This window comes from Arachis hypogaea, chromosome 11, assembly GCF_003086295.3.
Source record: "Arachis hypogaea cultivar Tifrunner chromosome 11, arahy.Tifrunner.gnm2.J5K5, whole genome shotgun sequence".
Lineage (NCBI taxonomy): Eukaryota > Viridiplantae > Streptophyta > Magnoliopsida > Fabales > Fabaceae > Arachis > Arachis hypogaea.
This window is the reverse complement of record NC_092046.1, coordinates 135287899-135303269: the sequence shown is the minus strand read 5'-3', so window position 1 is coordinate 135303269 and position 15371 is coordinate 135287899. Positions and strand designations below refer to the sequence as shown.

The window sequence follows — 15371 nt, the reverse complement described above, 5'->3', positions numbered from 1 at the left end:
TACACTCAAAATGACAAATAAGAAAGTTTCCAAGAAGACCATCTCAAAAAAGGCGAAGGCAATTTACGATGTACGCATATACACATTAAATCAACTCTATTTTTGTATTATAAATATATCATATAGCATAATTTTCAAATCTTTGTAGAAAACTCACGATTTGAGATACTCTACGAGAACAATAGCTGACGTGTTTCCCAAAATGAGTGATCAGAAGAAAGCTATCGTCGAAGAAATGGGATTTGGTCACTGAGACATATCCTTTCATTGAATGTCCCACACAACCTCTCGAGGAAATTGGCACATTCCTTCGATCTTTATAAAAGATTCTTGGAGACGCACTTTGGGAAGATCGACATAACCCCTACCAAGATAAGAGATGCACTAGGTCTAAATAGAATCAGTGACAGTTATGAACCGAAATAAGTAGCTAGTATGAACCGAAATGTGGCTCACAAAGCACAGAAGCCAGAACAACAAAATTACTTGTTTGTATTGTAAGTCATATCAAAGCATTTTGATAGAGTAATCAACCTCAACATCAACTTCGTAAAAGAAATTTTGATTCTTTTCTTTCATTCTTAAAAAATATTTTCCAAACTCTTTTGCATCATCTTGTTTAGAAACATTGCGGACTTTTCTTGTAATGTAATTTCTCACATCTTTTTTTTATAAAACTTAGTTCACGGTGACCACCCGTTGTTGCCACAAATAATTGGTATGTTTTGCTCAATCTAATTCCGGCTTCATCATTATTCTCGATCGTACGATGCACAAACATGTTTAGCTCCCTTTGTTGTTTAAACATCTCTGCTCTATTTGGACAGCATGCATGTGAATGATTCAGAACAATTTTAAAAATGATTCAAAGACCAACGTCCTTCATTATATGTATATAAATCATTGCCGGACAATTAATTCCAGCTAAGGGGTTTATCTTCAGAGTTTGAGATATCTTCGAATTTCATTTCCTCTCTCTACTACATGTGATTAATTAATTATTAATTTTATCTCAATTTCGAGTGGTGTTCCTTATTTTTGTAGAAAAACCAGAAAGTTTGGAATAATATTTATAGAAATTTTCAACTTCTTCAAGTGTCTTGAAAGTTATACCAACCTTTGGAACAAACTGCTTATCGACAGCACACAGATACTGAAAACAAACCGAAATGTTATAAGCACGACACCATTATATAAAAACAAATGAACTAAATGTATAGCAGAGAATTTAATATTTGTAATAAAAAGATTTCAATTTGGTCATTGTTGGTTCAAATCACATAAAATTAAAAAAAATAATTAATTTCATTTAAGACCGAATGTATAGCATAAGAACTAACAACATCAAAGACAAACAAAAACAAAAATGAACTGAAAAATATTCCATATAACACCAAATAGATTCATCTAAAAATTCAGAAACTACTGCATTCTATCCAAATTCAAATTCAAAAATAACATTGAATTTCACAAAGAAGAATGAAATTATCCATTACCACTTAGATTCAATTGCATTCGATTCCATTTCATTCCATTCAATTCAAATTGTTGAAGAATAAAACTACATATATTAGGAACGAACCAAACCTCGTCCACTTGATTCGATTCAGAAGAATAATCCAATTCGTCCTGGTTCAACTAATCTGAACTTGAATCATTCATTATTTTCGAACACGCAAAACATATAGGAATTTATTGTAGTGCTGAATTTCAAATGCAAACTTTTATTGAAAAACGATGCATATCAAAATCTATATAAAAGAAAAGAAGAATCCGTAGAGAAATAAAAAAAATGTGAGAAAAACGAGGAAATTCGTAGAAAAAACGTCGAAGAAAAAAGCGTTTACGTAATAGAAAAGCGTTTATCTTAAATATTTGTTAGGAGCGTATAAACACGTATAAATATACGTGACTCTGAATTATTTGGTTAGAGTTGGTTGTTAATATAAGAGAAAAGGACAAATAAGTCATTGACCTTTTGATTCGCAAACATTTAAGTTCTCGAAGATTTGAAAATACATTCAAGTCCCTAATCTTTTCAAAACCTGGACATATTGATCCCTCATATTCATTTGAACCTGTCAGACTCAACAGAAAAATCAAACGTAACTCCCGTTGTTCTGACCTGGTTGACACGGATGCACACACGTGAGAAAGTTTTTAAAATTGGACAAATTAAACTCAGAGATTGATATGTCCAGATTTTAAAAAGATTAAAAACTCAAATGTATTTTTAAATCACCAAGAACTTAAATGTTCGCAGGCCAAAAGTTCAGAGTCTGATTTATCTTTTTCTCTTAATATAACTTGGATGGAGAGCTTAATTGTTCTTTTTAATATTTAAAATACAAAAACGTACAAAAGATATATATTTTTGCCACCGGCCACATTCTATGTCCCTTTCAATTTCGTTTGTACTAAACACACAATTGGGATTTGGGATCTTATATTTTCCGAGTGTTTAATTTCTCCAGTGGATAAGGTAGGTACCTCTGTCTCTCCGCTTTGTTTTGATTCTGTTTTCGACCGAAATCTCAAAAAGAAAATGCCAAGAGAAGAAGGGAGTAAAGGAACAGAGGAAGAAGGGGGTAGTTATTAGTTAATACTTAATAGCACTGTTTACGTAAGCAGAGTATTGTATTTGTACGTACAAATATTAGCATCGTAGTATTTACTACAGTTACAGTATACGCGAGAAAGAAGAGGTCGGAGTCGGAGATTGAAGGAACCCCGGGGTGGCCCACCGGTCACTGGTAAGTGCCTTGCTGCGTCAAGCTCCAGCTCCAGCTCCACTTTGACTTCTCACCCACTTTCAAACTCTTTCTGTGCAAAAAGTTCTCTCTATCTCTCTCCATTCCTTTATTTCTTTATTGAGTTTTCAATTTGTCTGCTAATTCAATTCTTGCTCCTTTATTGCTTATTAGCTATGAACTCTTCTTTCTCTGTGTGTGGCACCTTCGAAACCCTAATTGCTAACATTAACAAGTTTTTGTTGCCTTGCTGGTTGTGTGTCCTTCTCTTCCTACACATGATGTGAATTAGTCAACGGTCACATTTGCCCCTATTTCCCGTTTCAGTTCCCCCTAATTCAACAACAGTGCTAACTATGAGCATTGAGCTTCAATCACTTTCCTGTTTGGTGGGGAGTGGGGACGCCAATGCTTCCACAGGACCAACAATCATTACGCCCAATTCTGTCTTCTTCTCTTTGTTTTATGTTTGCCCATACCGGATTCTTGAATTTATGTTTCAGTGTTTGCATTCTGTTGAGTATTGACACTTATTTCGTTGCTGCTGTTACTCTTAGATTAATGACAAATGTATCACCCAAACAACTCTGCTTCCACGCAACTCATTAGTTTGTGATCACCCCATGGATTGTGTTGCCACTGCAATGGATCTTGTCAATGGAGGTAACAGTCTAGCTTCCAAGCAGCGGTTACGCTGGACCAATGACCTCCACGAACGCTTCGTCGATGCGGTTGCTCAACTTGGTGGGTCAGATCGTGAGTTTTTCCTTCTCCTATGCATGGAACAAAGAAAATAATACAGTGTGAATGTAAATTGATAATCTTATTGTTAGTACTTGCTGTTGACTGGGTATCCTGATTTTAGGTGAAGAATCCAATATAACATGAATGATTCCTTGTGATGAAGGCAACTTAAATTTGATAACCTTTTGTTTTCCCAGGTGCCACACCTAAAGGTGTCCTCAGAGTTATGGGTGTGCAAGGGTTGACAATTTACCATGTCAAAAGTCATTTACAGGTAACAATGTTTTCTCAGCCTTGCTAAACTCGATACTCGTCCATGATTGTCACCTTGGTCTTTACTCTTTATCCTCATTGCTTCTGTTCAGAAATACCGACTAGCAAAATATCTACCTGGCTCCTCAACTGATGGTATGTCATGCTGAATTTCATTGTTTAAAAATTCATGGAGAAGATTCTTTTAACTTTAACTGACCCTCCGGTTACATGGTGATACCTTTTTTACATTCTTGATGAAAGGGAAAAACGCCGAGAAGAAAGAAACAGAGGATGTACTTTCTAATCTTGATGGTTCATCGTAAGTATGACTGCCTGTATTTGTTTTGGGATTTAATACCAGTACCAGTTGTGACTGAAGTTAATAGTTGGGGCTTGTGTATCTGAATGCAGTGGGATGCAAATTACTGAAGCACTAAAGCTTCAAATGGAGGTGCAGAAGCGACTGCATGAGCAATTAGAGGTCATTCATATATGAAATGATGAGATGGATTTTTCTATTTTTATTTTATTTAATAATTCTCATGAATTTGTTTAATGAATAAAAATCAACGACACACCCAAAAAGAAAAGGTTATTAAAGTTTTAAGTTCTATTACTCTAAGTGAGTCTTTGACTAGGGTGGGTAGCGCTTGTTCTGATGGAAACTTTTGATGATGTTAGTAATAACCCCTTCCACAGGATGACAGGAGCCCCCACCAAGTCTCACATTAGACTATGGGCATACCAAGTCCGGTGTTCTTTGCAATTTCACTTGAGTTGTATACAAATCGTGCCTGAACACCAGTATGAAGTTAAACAAAACAAAAAACAGTTTTGATAGAATGATGAATTGTGTTTAAAATGCCAAGCTTGTTAACCTTTCTTTTTCACCCAAAAAAAAAATGTGAAACAGGTGCAGAGACAACTACAACTAAGGATAGAAGCGCAGGGTAAATACTTGAAGAAGATTATTGAAGAGCAGCAGCGGCTCGGCGGTGTTCTTACAGAAGCACCTGACTGGGGCGCTACAGCTCTGGTTCCAGGAGTTACACACCAAGAAGATAATAAGACCGATCAAGCAACCCCTGCCACAACCTCTGAGAGCCCCCTTCTGGAGGTAGCTGTGAAAGAACAAGCCCTGGCTAAGAGTCTTTCAATTGATGAATCCTTTTCATCTCAGCATGAACCGTTGACACCTGATTCTGGTTGCCATGTTGGCAACCCCACTGGCGGCCCTGAAGAGGAGAGATCAACAAAGAAACAGCGCTTGAACATAGATGGATCATATTCTAGACCAGAAATGCTGCTTCCGCATCAAATACTGGAGTCAAATGTCTCATCAAACAAGCAACCAAATGTTGTTTCTACTCCCCAGGAGGAATATGATCATTCAATGGATATAGCTGCCAAAAGTGTGACAAGGAATTCCAGCAGGGTTGTATGAGTAATCTGTGATTTATTCTAGCAAGCAGCTTGTGTATTAGGACTGATTTCATTTCATTTAGTCGGGCATATCATATGCAGTCTTGTAGATTATGGAACCTGTAGGCTGTAGCTCTTAGTTTTCAGTACACTCAGATTTCACTTTGGGTGGAGACCTATTCATGACGGTGACTCGAAGACGCTGATCGGTTGTACGAGATCTTATCAGTCAATGTAACTGCAGAGTGCAGATGCTTAGGAACAGTGCAGTAGTATGTGGTCTGATGCACCATATATTAGAAATTCGATATTCATACTATAATATTGGATTAATATTTTGTCTTAAGGTCACCAATGACCAAATATGGGCTTCTCATGCTTCAGCAATCCTTTTGTTCAACTGGCCCAGGCCCACGGAAAATGCTAAAATGAGCAGGCCCAGTAACACGAAGGGTATATGTGACACTTGTGAATTGTGACTGGGCATTCAACAAGAAAACAATCTGAAATAATGATACAAAAACAAAAATATAAGGGAAAAACGAGTTGACTCACAATTCAATTCGTTGACACAGAATAATCAAGTGAGAGAACAAAGCCAAAGTGGAACCAATATTAATATTAACAAGGACTGACTGCCTACAATTACAAACCAATAAAACCAAATTCCAAGGAGTGGCTATAACAAATACAGGATCACATAGATGCTCAAAGAACTTCAGAATTAGACATGAAGAATGTCCGTCTGTCAGTCAGTCGGTCAGTATGATACAAATGTTCAAGAGGACTCGTGTCTTCGATGGATTGATCCCTTTAGAAGGCAATGCCGCAGTCGTCTACTCAGAGCCTCCAGCTTCTCGAACCTGTCACCCTTCCCCTTTTTGTCAGCTGTCTCGCCTTTCTTCTTTTTCTTCTTCTTGATCTTGTTCTTGTTCTTCTTGAGCTTCTTTTCATCTTCTTTTGCCTCTGAACACTTCTCTTTCATGCTTCTCAAAGGTGTTGCAAATACATCCAATGTATTCTGAAATTGTTAACATCAATGATATCATTACAATACTCCAAGTCTCCAACTCTACAAATAAGCATGAGAAGCAACAACAATAGACCACATTGATAACTAACATGCAAATTAGAATCTCACTTCACTTCCACATCATTTTCAACATTACCCTTTAGTTTAATCAACAAAACCAAGAGTATGAAGAGAAACATATAAATGTCTGTGTGCATGCACGCGTGCACATGGCGATACGCAATATACATATACCTGAGGGAGGTTATCAGCCCTTAAATCTGCACAAGATTCTTCATCACTGCCTCCTAAAGAAGAACATCTGCCCCAACTTTCTCTGTTTGAGCTTGTACATGAGAAACAATCTTCAGTTTGATCATTGACCTTATCCTGTAAAATCATGAAGTACATGAGCCAAAACTGATCAAAATATCATCACACCCATAATTATGATCTCTGCATCATAAAACTAAGTCCTACATGGAGAGTTTTTAAAAAACATGAATAAACATGCCATTTCAGGCCATGTTAGAGAGAGAAGGGGGAGGGAAGAGACTGAGTAATTTCTTAATTTCATACAGTACTTGATAAGATCACCTGTACATCATTTGTAGGCTCATTGTTGTCATGCACAATTTCTTCTGTAAACACGGATTCCTAAAATACAAGAAACGAATGAATTCAACAATACAAAATGTTTGGAAGGAAATAGCATGGATAGAAGGTTAAGGCAGATACCAGATCAGCAGATGGTGCAACTTCTGATAGAAGTTCAGTAACTGATTTTGTAGTTGAAATTGTTGGAAGAGCAGAAGATGAGCTTGCAGCATCAGCAGTTGCAGATCGAAGACTAGAGAGTATCTCATATATTAGGTTCTAGCATCAAAACAAGAGCAAAGTTAGTTTTTTGTTTTCTCACTTAATGTAGTTGAATGACTAAATCATACTACTGTATAAATAAAACCACATAAGATACTAAAAGCTAATTACCTCATTCACGCCAGAACCAAGTTTCAAATCCCCCAAATCATAATATTTCTCAAGCTTATCGGCTCTAGAAACTTGAGGAGGGTGGAGGACATTATAGAAGAAAATAGAAACCGAATCATAAAAGAACTGTGGCCTAGAAGAGTTGTGGTCACCATCAAATTTTATGATATTTTTATCACCCTGCAAATCCATAAACAAAGTTAGCTATTTTGGCTATTAAGGGCAAGGAAATGAATAGGCTTCCAAGAAGCCTCATGATCAAAATGAAATAAATTAGTACCGCATAGGATTCAGATATAAGATCAGAATGGTGGGGCTGAATGAATTTGTCATCACTCCCATGTCCAAATAAAACAGGAATGAATGTCTTCCGTGCAACCTGTAGGCTTTAAAGCATTAATTTGAGATAAAAATGGGGAAAAAAAATAACTTTCTAACAATTTGTTTAGACAGAAAAACTGATTATTCTCAGATATCATGGCGAAAAAACCATTATCAGTTTTGTTCCATAAAAAATTATATGATCTCAAAATATGGCTGTTCAATGTTATGAAAGAAAATTGCATAATTAATACATACCAGCAAACAATTCAGATCCATAATATCAAACTTTGCCTTCTTCTCAATAACCCGCCGCATGTATTGCACAGCCATTTTAACCTAAATGCAGGGCAAATGCAACACTATAATCAGAGTAGATAATTTGAGTTAACAGGCTTTAGCTCCATTGCTCAACAAATTCGGCAAATGAATGAAAACGAAACAACATTAAGGGGCAGAAAAGCAATAAAAGCACTGCAAATATATTTCATTTTAAGCAGTGTCTGTTTGTTCTTAAACTTGTCACAGCTAGGTTTGTGTTTATACAAATTTGTGGTGTTCTAGTCGTGACTGTTTGTTTCCATTTCTAATATAGAAAGAATTAATTAATGACTACCAACTTCCATCTTTAGTTTCCAAATAAAAAAGAACCTCAGTAAAAATACCCTATTAAAAGAAAAAACTTAATTAAACTTTATGTTTCAGTCCTAAGATTCCAATTCCCTTTTTGTTCCATTACAATGCAGCTGGTTTATATCACTACATGACTGTTCCAGAGAAAGAAAGAGAGAGAGTACCGTGAACTTGGGAAGCCGAATTTTGTAGACATCTACAAGCTCCATCATCAAATCATACAAGTTTGAAAAGGCACTATCCAATACCATTCCAGCAATAGAAGGGTCTTCAGCTCCATAAAGAAGGCTACAAGTCAGGAAAGTGAATTAATACAGGAGTGGCCCATCACTCTGTGTATCTATGGGAAGCATAGCATCTGGAATTTAAGTCTTAGGCATAGAGCCATTATGTGATTTACAAAACTTCTAAATATATTATGTGCCATCAAAGATTTAGATCATGTATTCAAAAGGGAACAAATTATGAGTTCTTTTTCCCAATTATATTTTGCCACTTTATCAAACAATAACAAAAAGATTCTTCTCCATAGGAAGGCCTTGGTTTTGTCCAGAGGAAAGGGAGCAAGAGAGTAAACTTAAGTCATGAAATTATATTAGAATAAAATGTCAAAATCACCCACTGATGATGTTTAATTTCTTTCTTTTGGGATGGGGGGTTTACGCTTAGCAGAAAATAAAGTATTAAAGCAGCACAAACCCTTATAATGATCAATAACAATAAAAAAGTTTAGTGAAATATGCAATACCTAGTAACAGCACCCATTGATCGTCCCCAGAGACCTATACGTGATATTTGTTTGTTGCTTCTCAAATATGACACCACCATCTTGAGATCATCTTTCTACCACACAAAAGATGGGAAGAATAAAATAACTTGATAATTTTCTTGTGCATAAGATGTCATAGTAATTCATAAAAGATGTTGCATGCAGAAACCAAAGTTAGAATTTGGAGCTAACTAAGCAAGTCAATATGTATAAAGTACAAAAAGTGAAAGAGGCAACATACTTCATGCCAACCAAGGCTAACATAGTTTCCATCAGATAAGCCAGATCCTGAGAAGTCGAGAGTAAAAACAGTAATATTTGATGGAAGAAGAATTACAGCAGCTTCGTTGGCGTCTGCCCTACATCCACTGCATCATTGTACAAATGCACACATATGAAAATAGATAAGAATTGAATGGATATCAGATTTTGGAGACCAACATATTGAAATATATGTTTTATGATTGCACAATGGCAGTGCCAATTAAAAAGAAAAATCACATATACCTGTTTCCATGGCAATATATTACACAAGGCAGAGAAGTATCTTCAGGGAAAGGAGAAGGAAGATAATGACTACATTGTAAAGTATGGCCTCTGGCATTCTTGAGCTGCAGATTAGAAAAAATAAATCAACACATAAACTCATAATCTACAGGTACATAAAGAAATGGTATCATGATGTAACTTCTATAATCTATATATAGAAAAATAAATAAATTAATAAATCAAGTCCATACTTGCCTCCAAATCCTGCCTTTGGTATGTTCTTCCAGCAAGGGAGAATTCCTTGTCCCATAGGTACTGCTCCGGATTATACTCCGCCCTGTACATGTGACAAAGTAAATGCAATGAAGCAGCAACTCAATTGGCTAGCAAAAAGCAATAACTAGTTGAGGAATGGATGCTTCATACAAGGGCAGTTAGCTATTTATCTACATTAACTGAACATGTAAAAACAATTTAAAAAAAAAAAAAAAAACATAACAATTAGTTTAACTCTGGTGAAACTTGTATAAGATATTTCTTTGGATATGATTGAGACAACACATAATATGTTGAGAGGTTAACAAAGATAGTAACAGCAAATAATAGATACGGACAAATATATTAAGTCAAGTCAAGAGAAACTTGCAAATATTAATGGTGTGATTAACAAAATAAGGGTCCTCCTTTGAGGAGAAAGAGCCCCCAAATCATATACTCAGCATAAACATTCTCTGTCCTAACTTGAACAGTGCCATTGTGCCATTGTGCCAAAGCCACAGCAGCCAGTGAATCATAGATTAATACCTGGGAGGCCGAATCACGAAATTGATGAACTGCTCAATCATCTTGTTTCTACTTCTACATGTACCTCAGAGCAACTCCGCCTCATGAGGTTACAACTACAGCGGAGTCTCTGAGAAGCTCAAAGTCAATTCTCTGCCACCAACGCCATCTTCAAACTGCAACTTAATCTCAAATCTCCCAAATATATCTTCCTTGTGAATTAGAATTCCACCATGCCCAAGTCCTTGAGAAACAACACCAACTTGCCACTCAGAAAAAAGAAATCATTTTGAATTACGAAACAAACAGTGCAAAACCCATTACTAATACTGGCACTAGTTCCTGAAAATTTTCAATTTTACAAAGAGGATGGTCGTGTCCCAAGTATACAAGAGCACTCTCCAGATCCAAACGCCCTTAAAATCATACAAAAACTGCATCTCAAGAAAACCAGAGAAAAGACATAGTAAACATAAATTTTCTCCCCATTTTCACCCCCATACCAACCTAACCCACAAGAAAGCTATGTTCGAACCCCCTCTTCTACATTTACAATGATAGAAATAAGCAACTTTATCAACTTCCAAAAAAAAATATTGAGCGAGTGGGCACACGTCAATTGCATAAACAAAAGAGAAACAAGAAAGAGAAAACTCAAAATGTGTTAGAAAATTGTAAAAAGTTGAAAAAGAGAAAAATGTGGGGTAAAATAGAAGAGACGCGAATTCCTAGTCAGATCCCACATCCCAAAATGCCACATTGACGCTCTTCCCACTGATTTCCCGAAGAAGAGAGTGAATAACCTTGAAAAAAGGAAAGAGAAGGTGGAAAAGGAAACAACTTTACCGGAATGAAAAGTTGGGTTGTGAGCTGAGCTGAGCTGAGATTCCAGTACCACCCAAAAGCAAATGCTAGTCCTAAGAAGAGTAATGAAGCTCAACAAGGGAACCGAATAAGTTGAAGAGAAGATTCTCCCCACTGCTAAGATTGTAGTGATGAATTGAACGGAGAAAAAGAAGATGAAGATGAAGATTAAGCTGTGAAGGATGGACTTTTTTCTGAGTTGTTGCCTGTCAAACATTTTTTAAACAATTTTTGAGATTCCTGCTTCCTTTTATTACCGCAAGTTTTTGCTAACTCACTCTTTAAGAGTGAAAAATAAAACTTTTATTACATAAAAAGTTTATTTTTTTTTTTATACTATTAGAAAGGCTACTCACAAATTTCCATTTGGAACTCGAGGTGACATGGACGAATAATTCCACCCTTTAAATTTATTTTATATTTTAATGATTAATTTAATTAATATATAAAATAATGATAACTAAACAAATAACAATTCACGTCAAATAACTAAAAAGTATAAACACAAAAAAATTGAAGTTAAAATTTGTTTTATATCATGAAATTCTACGTCTACGGTCTACATCAAAAAGTATTTCAATTCAAAAGGTTCCTTTCCAATATTAAACAGTTTAAAAAACAGAAAAAGAAAAAACTCAAAATTCTTAATTAGAGTGAAACTGTGATAAGAAAGTCAAAGTCAAAGTCAAACTCAGAAGAAAGACATAGAACTCAAATGCTCAATGCAGTTTACGTTACATGGATAATCTTGAGTCAACAACACAACAACAAGGTCTCTCTTTCTTCTCTCTGACGCAACATTATTATTCTCTTCTATTCTTTTTTCATTTCCCCATCTTCAAATCCTTTCTTTGTATTAAGCTTTTGAGTCTCTGTGGTTTGATTTTGGGACTGGTATTTGTGTATTCAGTTCGTTTTGATTTAGGAATCCTAAAATTTAGAAAATTCTCTGTTTCACTAACTGGTTACACGAGTGTTTCCCAAATCGAATATGTATATCTCACATTCTTTGCTAATTTTCTCTAACTACATGTTGAATTGCTTTTAATTCTAAATAGATTATCTTTATTCCCCCATAAATATATAGGTACTTAGGTAAAGGTCAACTCATTACTTTGCCACACTTTTTCCTCGTACTATTTCAAATTTTCAACAGTTTTGTTATTCTTTACTTAAAAAATTAAACTTATTAGTATCTTCAGGAGCAAGGTTAGTGGGTTTAATGCTTATTTTCAGCAGCAGGGGGATGATGTAGTATGTTGCAGAATGCAGACGATAATGAAGTGGGAGAAGTAGAAGATGATATTTATTTCGGCAGCAGAGTGATGGGGGATTCATTTGAGCCTTTTTTGCTGTCGAACTTTTACTCTTCCTGTGTCATAATGCTTTTTTTTTTTTTTGGTTTACCCAAACGGTATCCCCCAACCCGACAGGTTAAGGACTAATCCGTCGCGAATCTGAGCTCCATTTAAGGGTCTGCCGCTGGCCAATGGGTTGCTGCATGCACAAGGCGGGGTTCGAACTCCCGACACTTGCTTAAGCGGACGAGTGAGCTGACCACTCGACCAACCCAAGTTGGTTTGTGTCATAATGCTTTAATTTAGTATTATTTCTATCTTTGTTGTCAAATGTGTAGTTTATCTGCTTGTTCTTAGGATGACATTTTCAATGAAATGACCAACATTTACTAAAATGTTACTTTTAATATAAGAGTGTGTTTGGTTTACATTTTTATTTTTTGTTTTAATATTCAGTATTTTATTTATTTTTTGAATTTTATGAAGAAAAAAATAAAAATAAAAGATGAAAATAGAAAATAAAATTTTATTATTTTTATTGTTTTGATTTTTTTTTTCACAAATTTTAAAAAATAAAAAATATTAAAAATAAAAATAAAAAATAAAAAACGCAAACTAAATGCATTATAATATTTTCTCCTACTTGCTCTTCATTGGAGTGAAGCTGTGAATTCTCTATTGTAGAAAAATTGGATAACAAACACCACTGTTGTAGAAACTAAAAAAGGTGATAGAAAAATATACGAAAAGAATTAAAAATTGTGTTTTAGTATGTTGTATAATTCATCGATACAACCATACAAGAAAGTTATTGATACGCATATTTTCATCAATAATCTTAACTCTACTAATTATTCACTAACACTAACAACTTTTTAATAATTCTACTAATCTTATACCTAATTTATTAACTATATTCTAATATTCTTTTCAAACTTAAGTGGAAACTAAAGATACCATCTTAAATTTGTATATCCATCTATTGCTCACAACTTCTTGATCAAAAGAAAGATCAACCAAGTCCTAAATATATGCTTTTATCTAATGCTTGAATTTCTTCCTACATTATTTATTGCCAATTTGAATGTGTGGAGATTTTTTTATATGATAATCAAAAAGACATGGAAGTGAATTTCTTACCCTAGTACTACGAGTGGACAAAGGAAGAAGTTACACATGAACAGGATCATCGTTCAAGCTTGGATCATAGTTTCTGTATTATCATCATTAGGAAAAAGATCAACGGAAGTATTTGTAAAGAAAAGTGAATAGGTAAGAAAAATAGAGTGAAAGGAAGAGAAACTCAAAAATACATGATGTTTTCATAATACAATATAACGATATGCAAATTCGTTGAGAGATAGGATCCCAACAACGATAACCTTTTATGTTCAGTGCCATAACCAAGGAAACAACATAGGTGAGCCCGAGGTTCAAATTTATTTATGTTCGTTGGGCTAGAGGAGAACAAAACAGACACAACCAAATACTCTAAGCGAACTATAGTATGGAGAAGTATTATAGAGGTGCTAAAAAAAATTATGTTTCCTAAAACAGAGGAAAAAAGCGATTGATAATATGGATATATAGCAGTGAGAACAGCTTCACCCCAAACACGTTTAGAACAAGAAGAGGAAAGAAGCATTGCACGAACAGAGTCAAGAATATGACAATGTTTACATTCCTCTTTACCATTTTGTTGAGACGTTCTAAGACAAGAGAATTTAGACAAGGTGCCGTGTTCAGCAAGGAAGTTCAAAAGTTTGGAGTCACGGTACTCCATTGCATTATCACGTCAAAAAACTTTAATGATTTTGAAAAATTGTGTTTTAATCATAGTAGCAAAATTGATCTAAGTCTGAAGCAATTCATATCTATTGGACATTAAGTAAATCCAAGTAAAATGTGAATAATTATCAATAAATATAATAAAATATCGAGTCCCCGCATAGAAACTGTGGGAGCCCAAACATTAGAGTGTATAAGATCAAAAAAGAATAAGCAAGAAATAAACTATTATAAAAAGATAAAGCTAATTGTTTTGTAGTTTGATAAGCAATGCAATCAAAAGGCTAATTATTGACTAATCCTAATACTCCCTTAGACACGAAAGGATGCAATTTTCCTAATGAACTGTAAGCAAGACGATGATGCCATAAGTAAAGTGTGGATGGTAAAAAAAACAACACAGAAGTTTATAGTAGAGGGAACATGAAGTTTCCTAAGTTCAAGCAGTCTACCGATCTTACATACAGTCATGATAATTTGTCCCGTCCAAAGATCGTACACATGATAACTAAAAATAGAAAAATTAACATCAAAATCAAGTTCAATTAATTGACATACAGAAATAAGATTGAAATTAAATTTAGAAATAAAATAAGTACTATCAGGTAGGTGAAGGTCAGACTATGAGACAGATTCTTTATGATTCAAATACATAAGAGATCCATCAGTAGTGTGGATAGATAGAATGTAGTAGTAGTAGTAGTAGTAGACAAAGAGGAGAAAGCATAATAGATATGTGGCACGTGATTGAAATAACTAGAATCAAAGTACCATTTAGAGTAACCTAGAGGAGTGCATAGAGCAGCAGAAGTATTACTAGATGATGAAAAAAAATTGTTTAAGAAAAAACTCAATATCAAATGAAAAAACAAAAGATGGACTACCAAAAGTAGATGAGGTAGATATATCAGCGACAACCGCTATAGTGACAAGCATCGACTTAGGAGCATTAGAGCAAAGATGATACTTGTTTTGATCTGGATAAGGTGGACAAGTAGGACAAGTAGTTATCAAGTGACCCAGTTATTTGCATCAGTGAATAGAAAATGGAACAGTTGGAGGTAATATGACCTTGTTGCTTGTATTTACGACATTCAATTGAGGGACAATCTAGTAAAAGGTGACTAGAACGACTACAATTTCGACAAAATTGTCCTTTTTGTTGGTAACTACAAAGATAGCATCAGTTTTGTATCGAGTCAACCTTAGACATGTTTTTTCAGACTTAAGATGAGGGAGAACATTTTCAAGAC

The 15371-nt window shown here is 34.9% G+C and overlaps 2 protein-coding genes across 10 annotated transcripts; one reads left to right on the top strand and one right to left on the bottom strand.

Annotated features, from left to right (window-relative positions):
- The first annotated feature begins 2335 nt into the window (after positions 1–2335).
- Positions 2336–5534, top strand: LOC112722782 (myb family transcription factor PHL7). Of its 8 annotated transcripts, none has more exons than XM_025773938.3 (7): positions 2336–2482; positions 3308–3506; positions 3692–3768; positions 3860–3902; positions 4011–4068; positions 4161–4230; positions 4663–5534. In XM_025773938.3, exons 2-7 carry the CDS (start codon positions 3374–3376, stop codon positions 5191–5193), a joined length of 912 nt encoding a protein of 303 aa, XP_025629723.1. In that variant the 5' UTR covers positions 2336–2482; positions 3308–3373; the 3' UTR covers positions 5194–5534. The 8 variants fall into 8 exon arrangements, with proteins under 8 accessions (XP_025629723.1, XP_025629721.1, XP_072063595.1 ...); XM_025773936.2 differs by having other exon boundaries at positions 2336–2753; positions 3308–3494; XM_072207494.1 differs by having other exon boundaries at positions 2357–2482; positions 3308–3494.
- A 168-nt stretch (positions 5535–5702) lies between these two features.
- LOC112722781 (uncharacterized) lies at positions 5703–11283 on the bottom strand. Of its 2 annotated transcripts, XM_025773931.3 has the most exons (14): positions 11015–11283; positions 10190–10412; positions 9641–9722; positions 9404–9507; positions 9138–9264; positions 8876–8970; positions 8292–8415; positions 7753–7833; positions 7454–7552; positions 7174–7353; positions 6922–7059; positions 6781–6840; positions 6439–6573; positions 5703–6192 (listed from the first exon to the last, which is right to left on the bottom strand). In XM_025773931.3, the coding sequence occupies exons 2-14, from the start codon at positions 10228–10230 to the stop codon at positions 5950–5952; spliced, it is 1509 nt and encodes a 502-aa protein (XP_025629716.1). In that variant the 5' UTR covers positions 10231–10412; positions 11015–11283; the 3' UTR covers positions 5703–5949. The 2 variants fall into 2 exon arrangements, with proteins under 2 accessions (XP_025629716.1, XP_025629717.1); XM_025773932.3 differs by lacking the exon at positions 11015–11283 and having other exon boundaries at positions 10190–10952.
- Between the last annotated feature and the right edge of the window lie 4088 nt (positions 11284–15371).

Coding starts and splice junctions, on each gene's coding strand:
- LOC112722782 (XM_025773938.3), top strand. CDS start 3,374: ATGGATTGTGTTGCCACTGCAATGGATCTTGTCAATGGAGGTAACAGT. Junction 3,903..4,010: donor ACCTGGCTCCTCAACTGATG/GTATGTCATGCT, acceptor TCTTGATGAAAG/GGAAAAACGCCGAGAAGAAA. Junction 4,069..4,160: donor TCTAATCTTGATGGTTCATC/GTAAGTATGACT, acceptor ATCTGAATGCAG/TGGGATGCAAATTACTGAAG.
- LOC112722781 (XM_025773931.3), bottom strand. CDS start 10,230: ATGATTGAGCAGTTCATCAATTTCGTGATTCGGCCTCCCAG. Junction 9,723..10,189: donor TTCGTGATTCGGCCTCCCAG/GTATTAATCTAT, acceptor TCACATGTACAG/GGCGGAGTATAATCCGGAGC. Junction 9,508..9,640: donor ACCAAAGGCAGGATTTGGAG/GCAAGTATGGAC, acceptor TCTAATCTGCAG/CTCAAGAATGCCAGAGGCCA.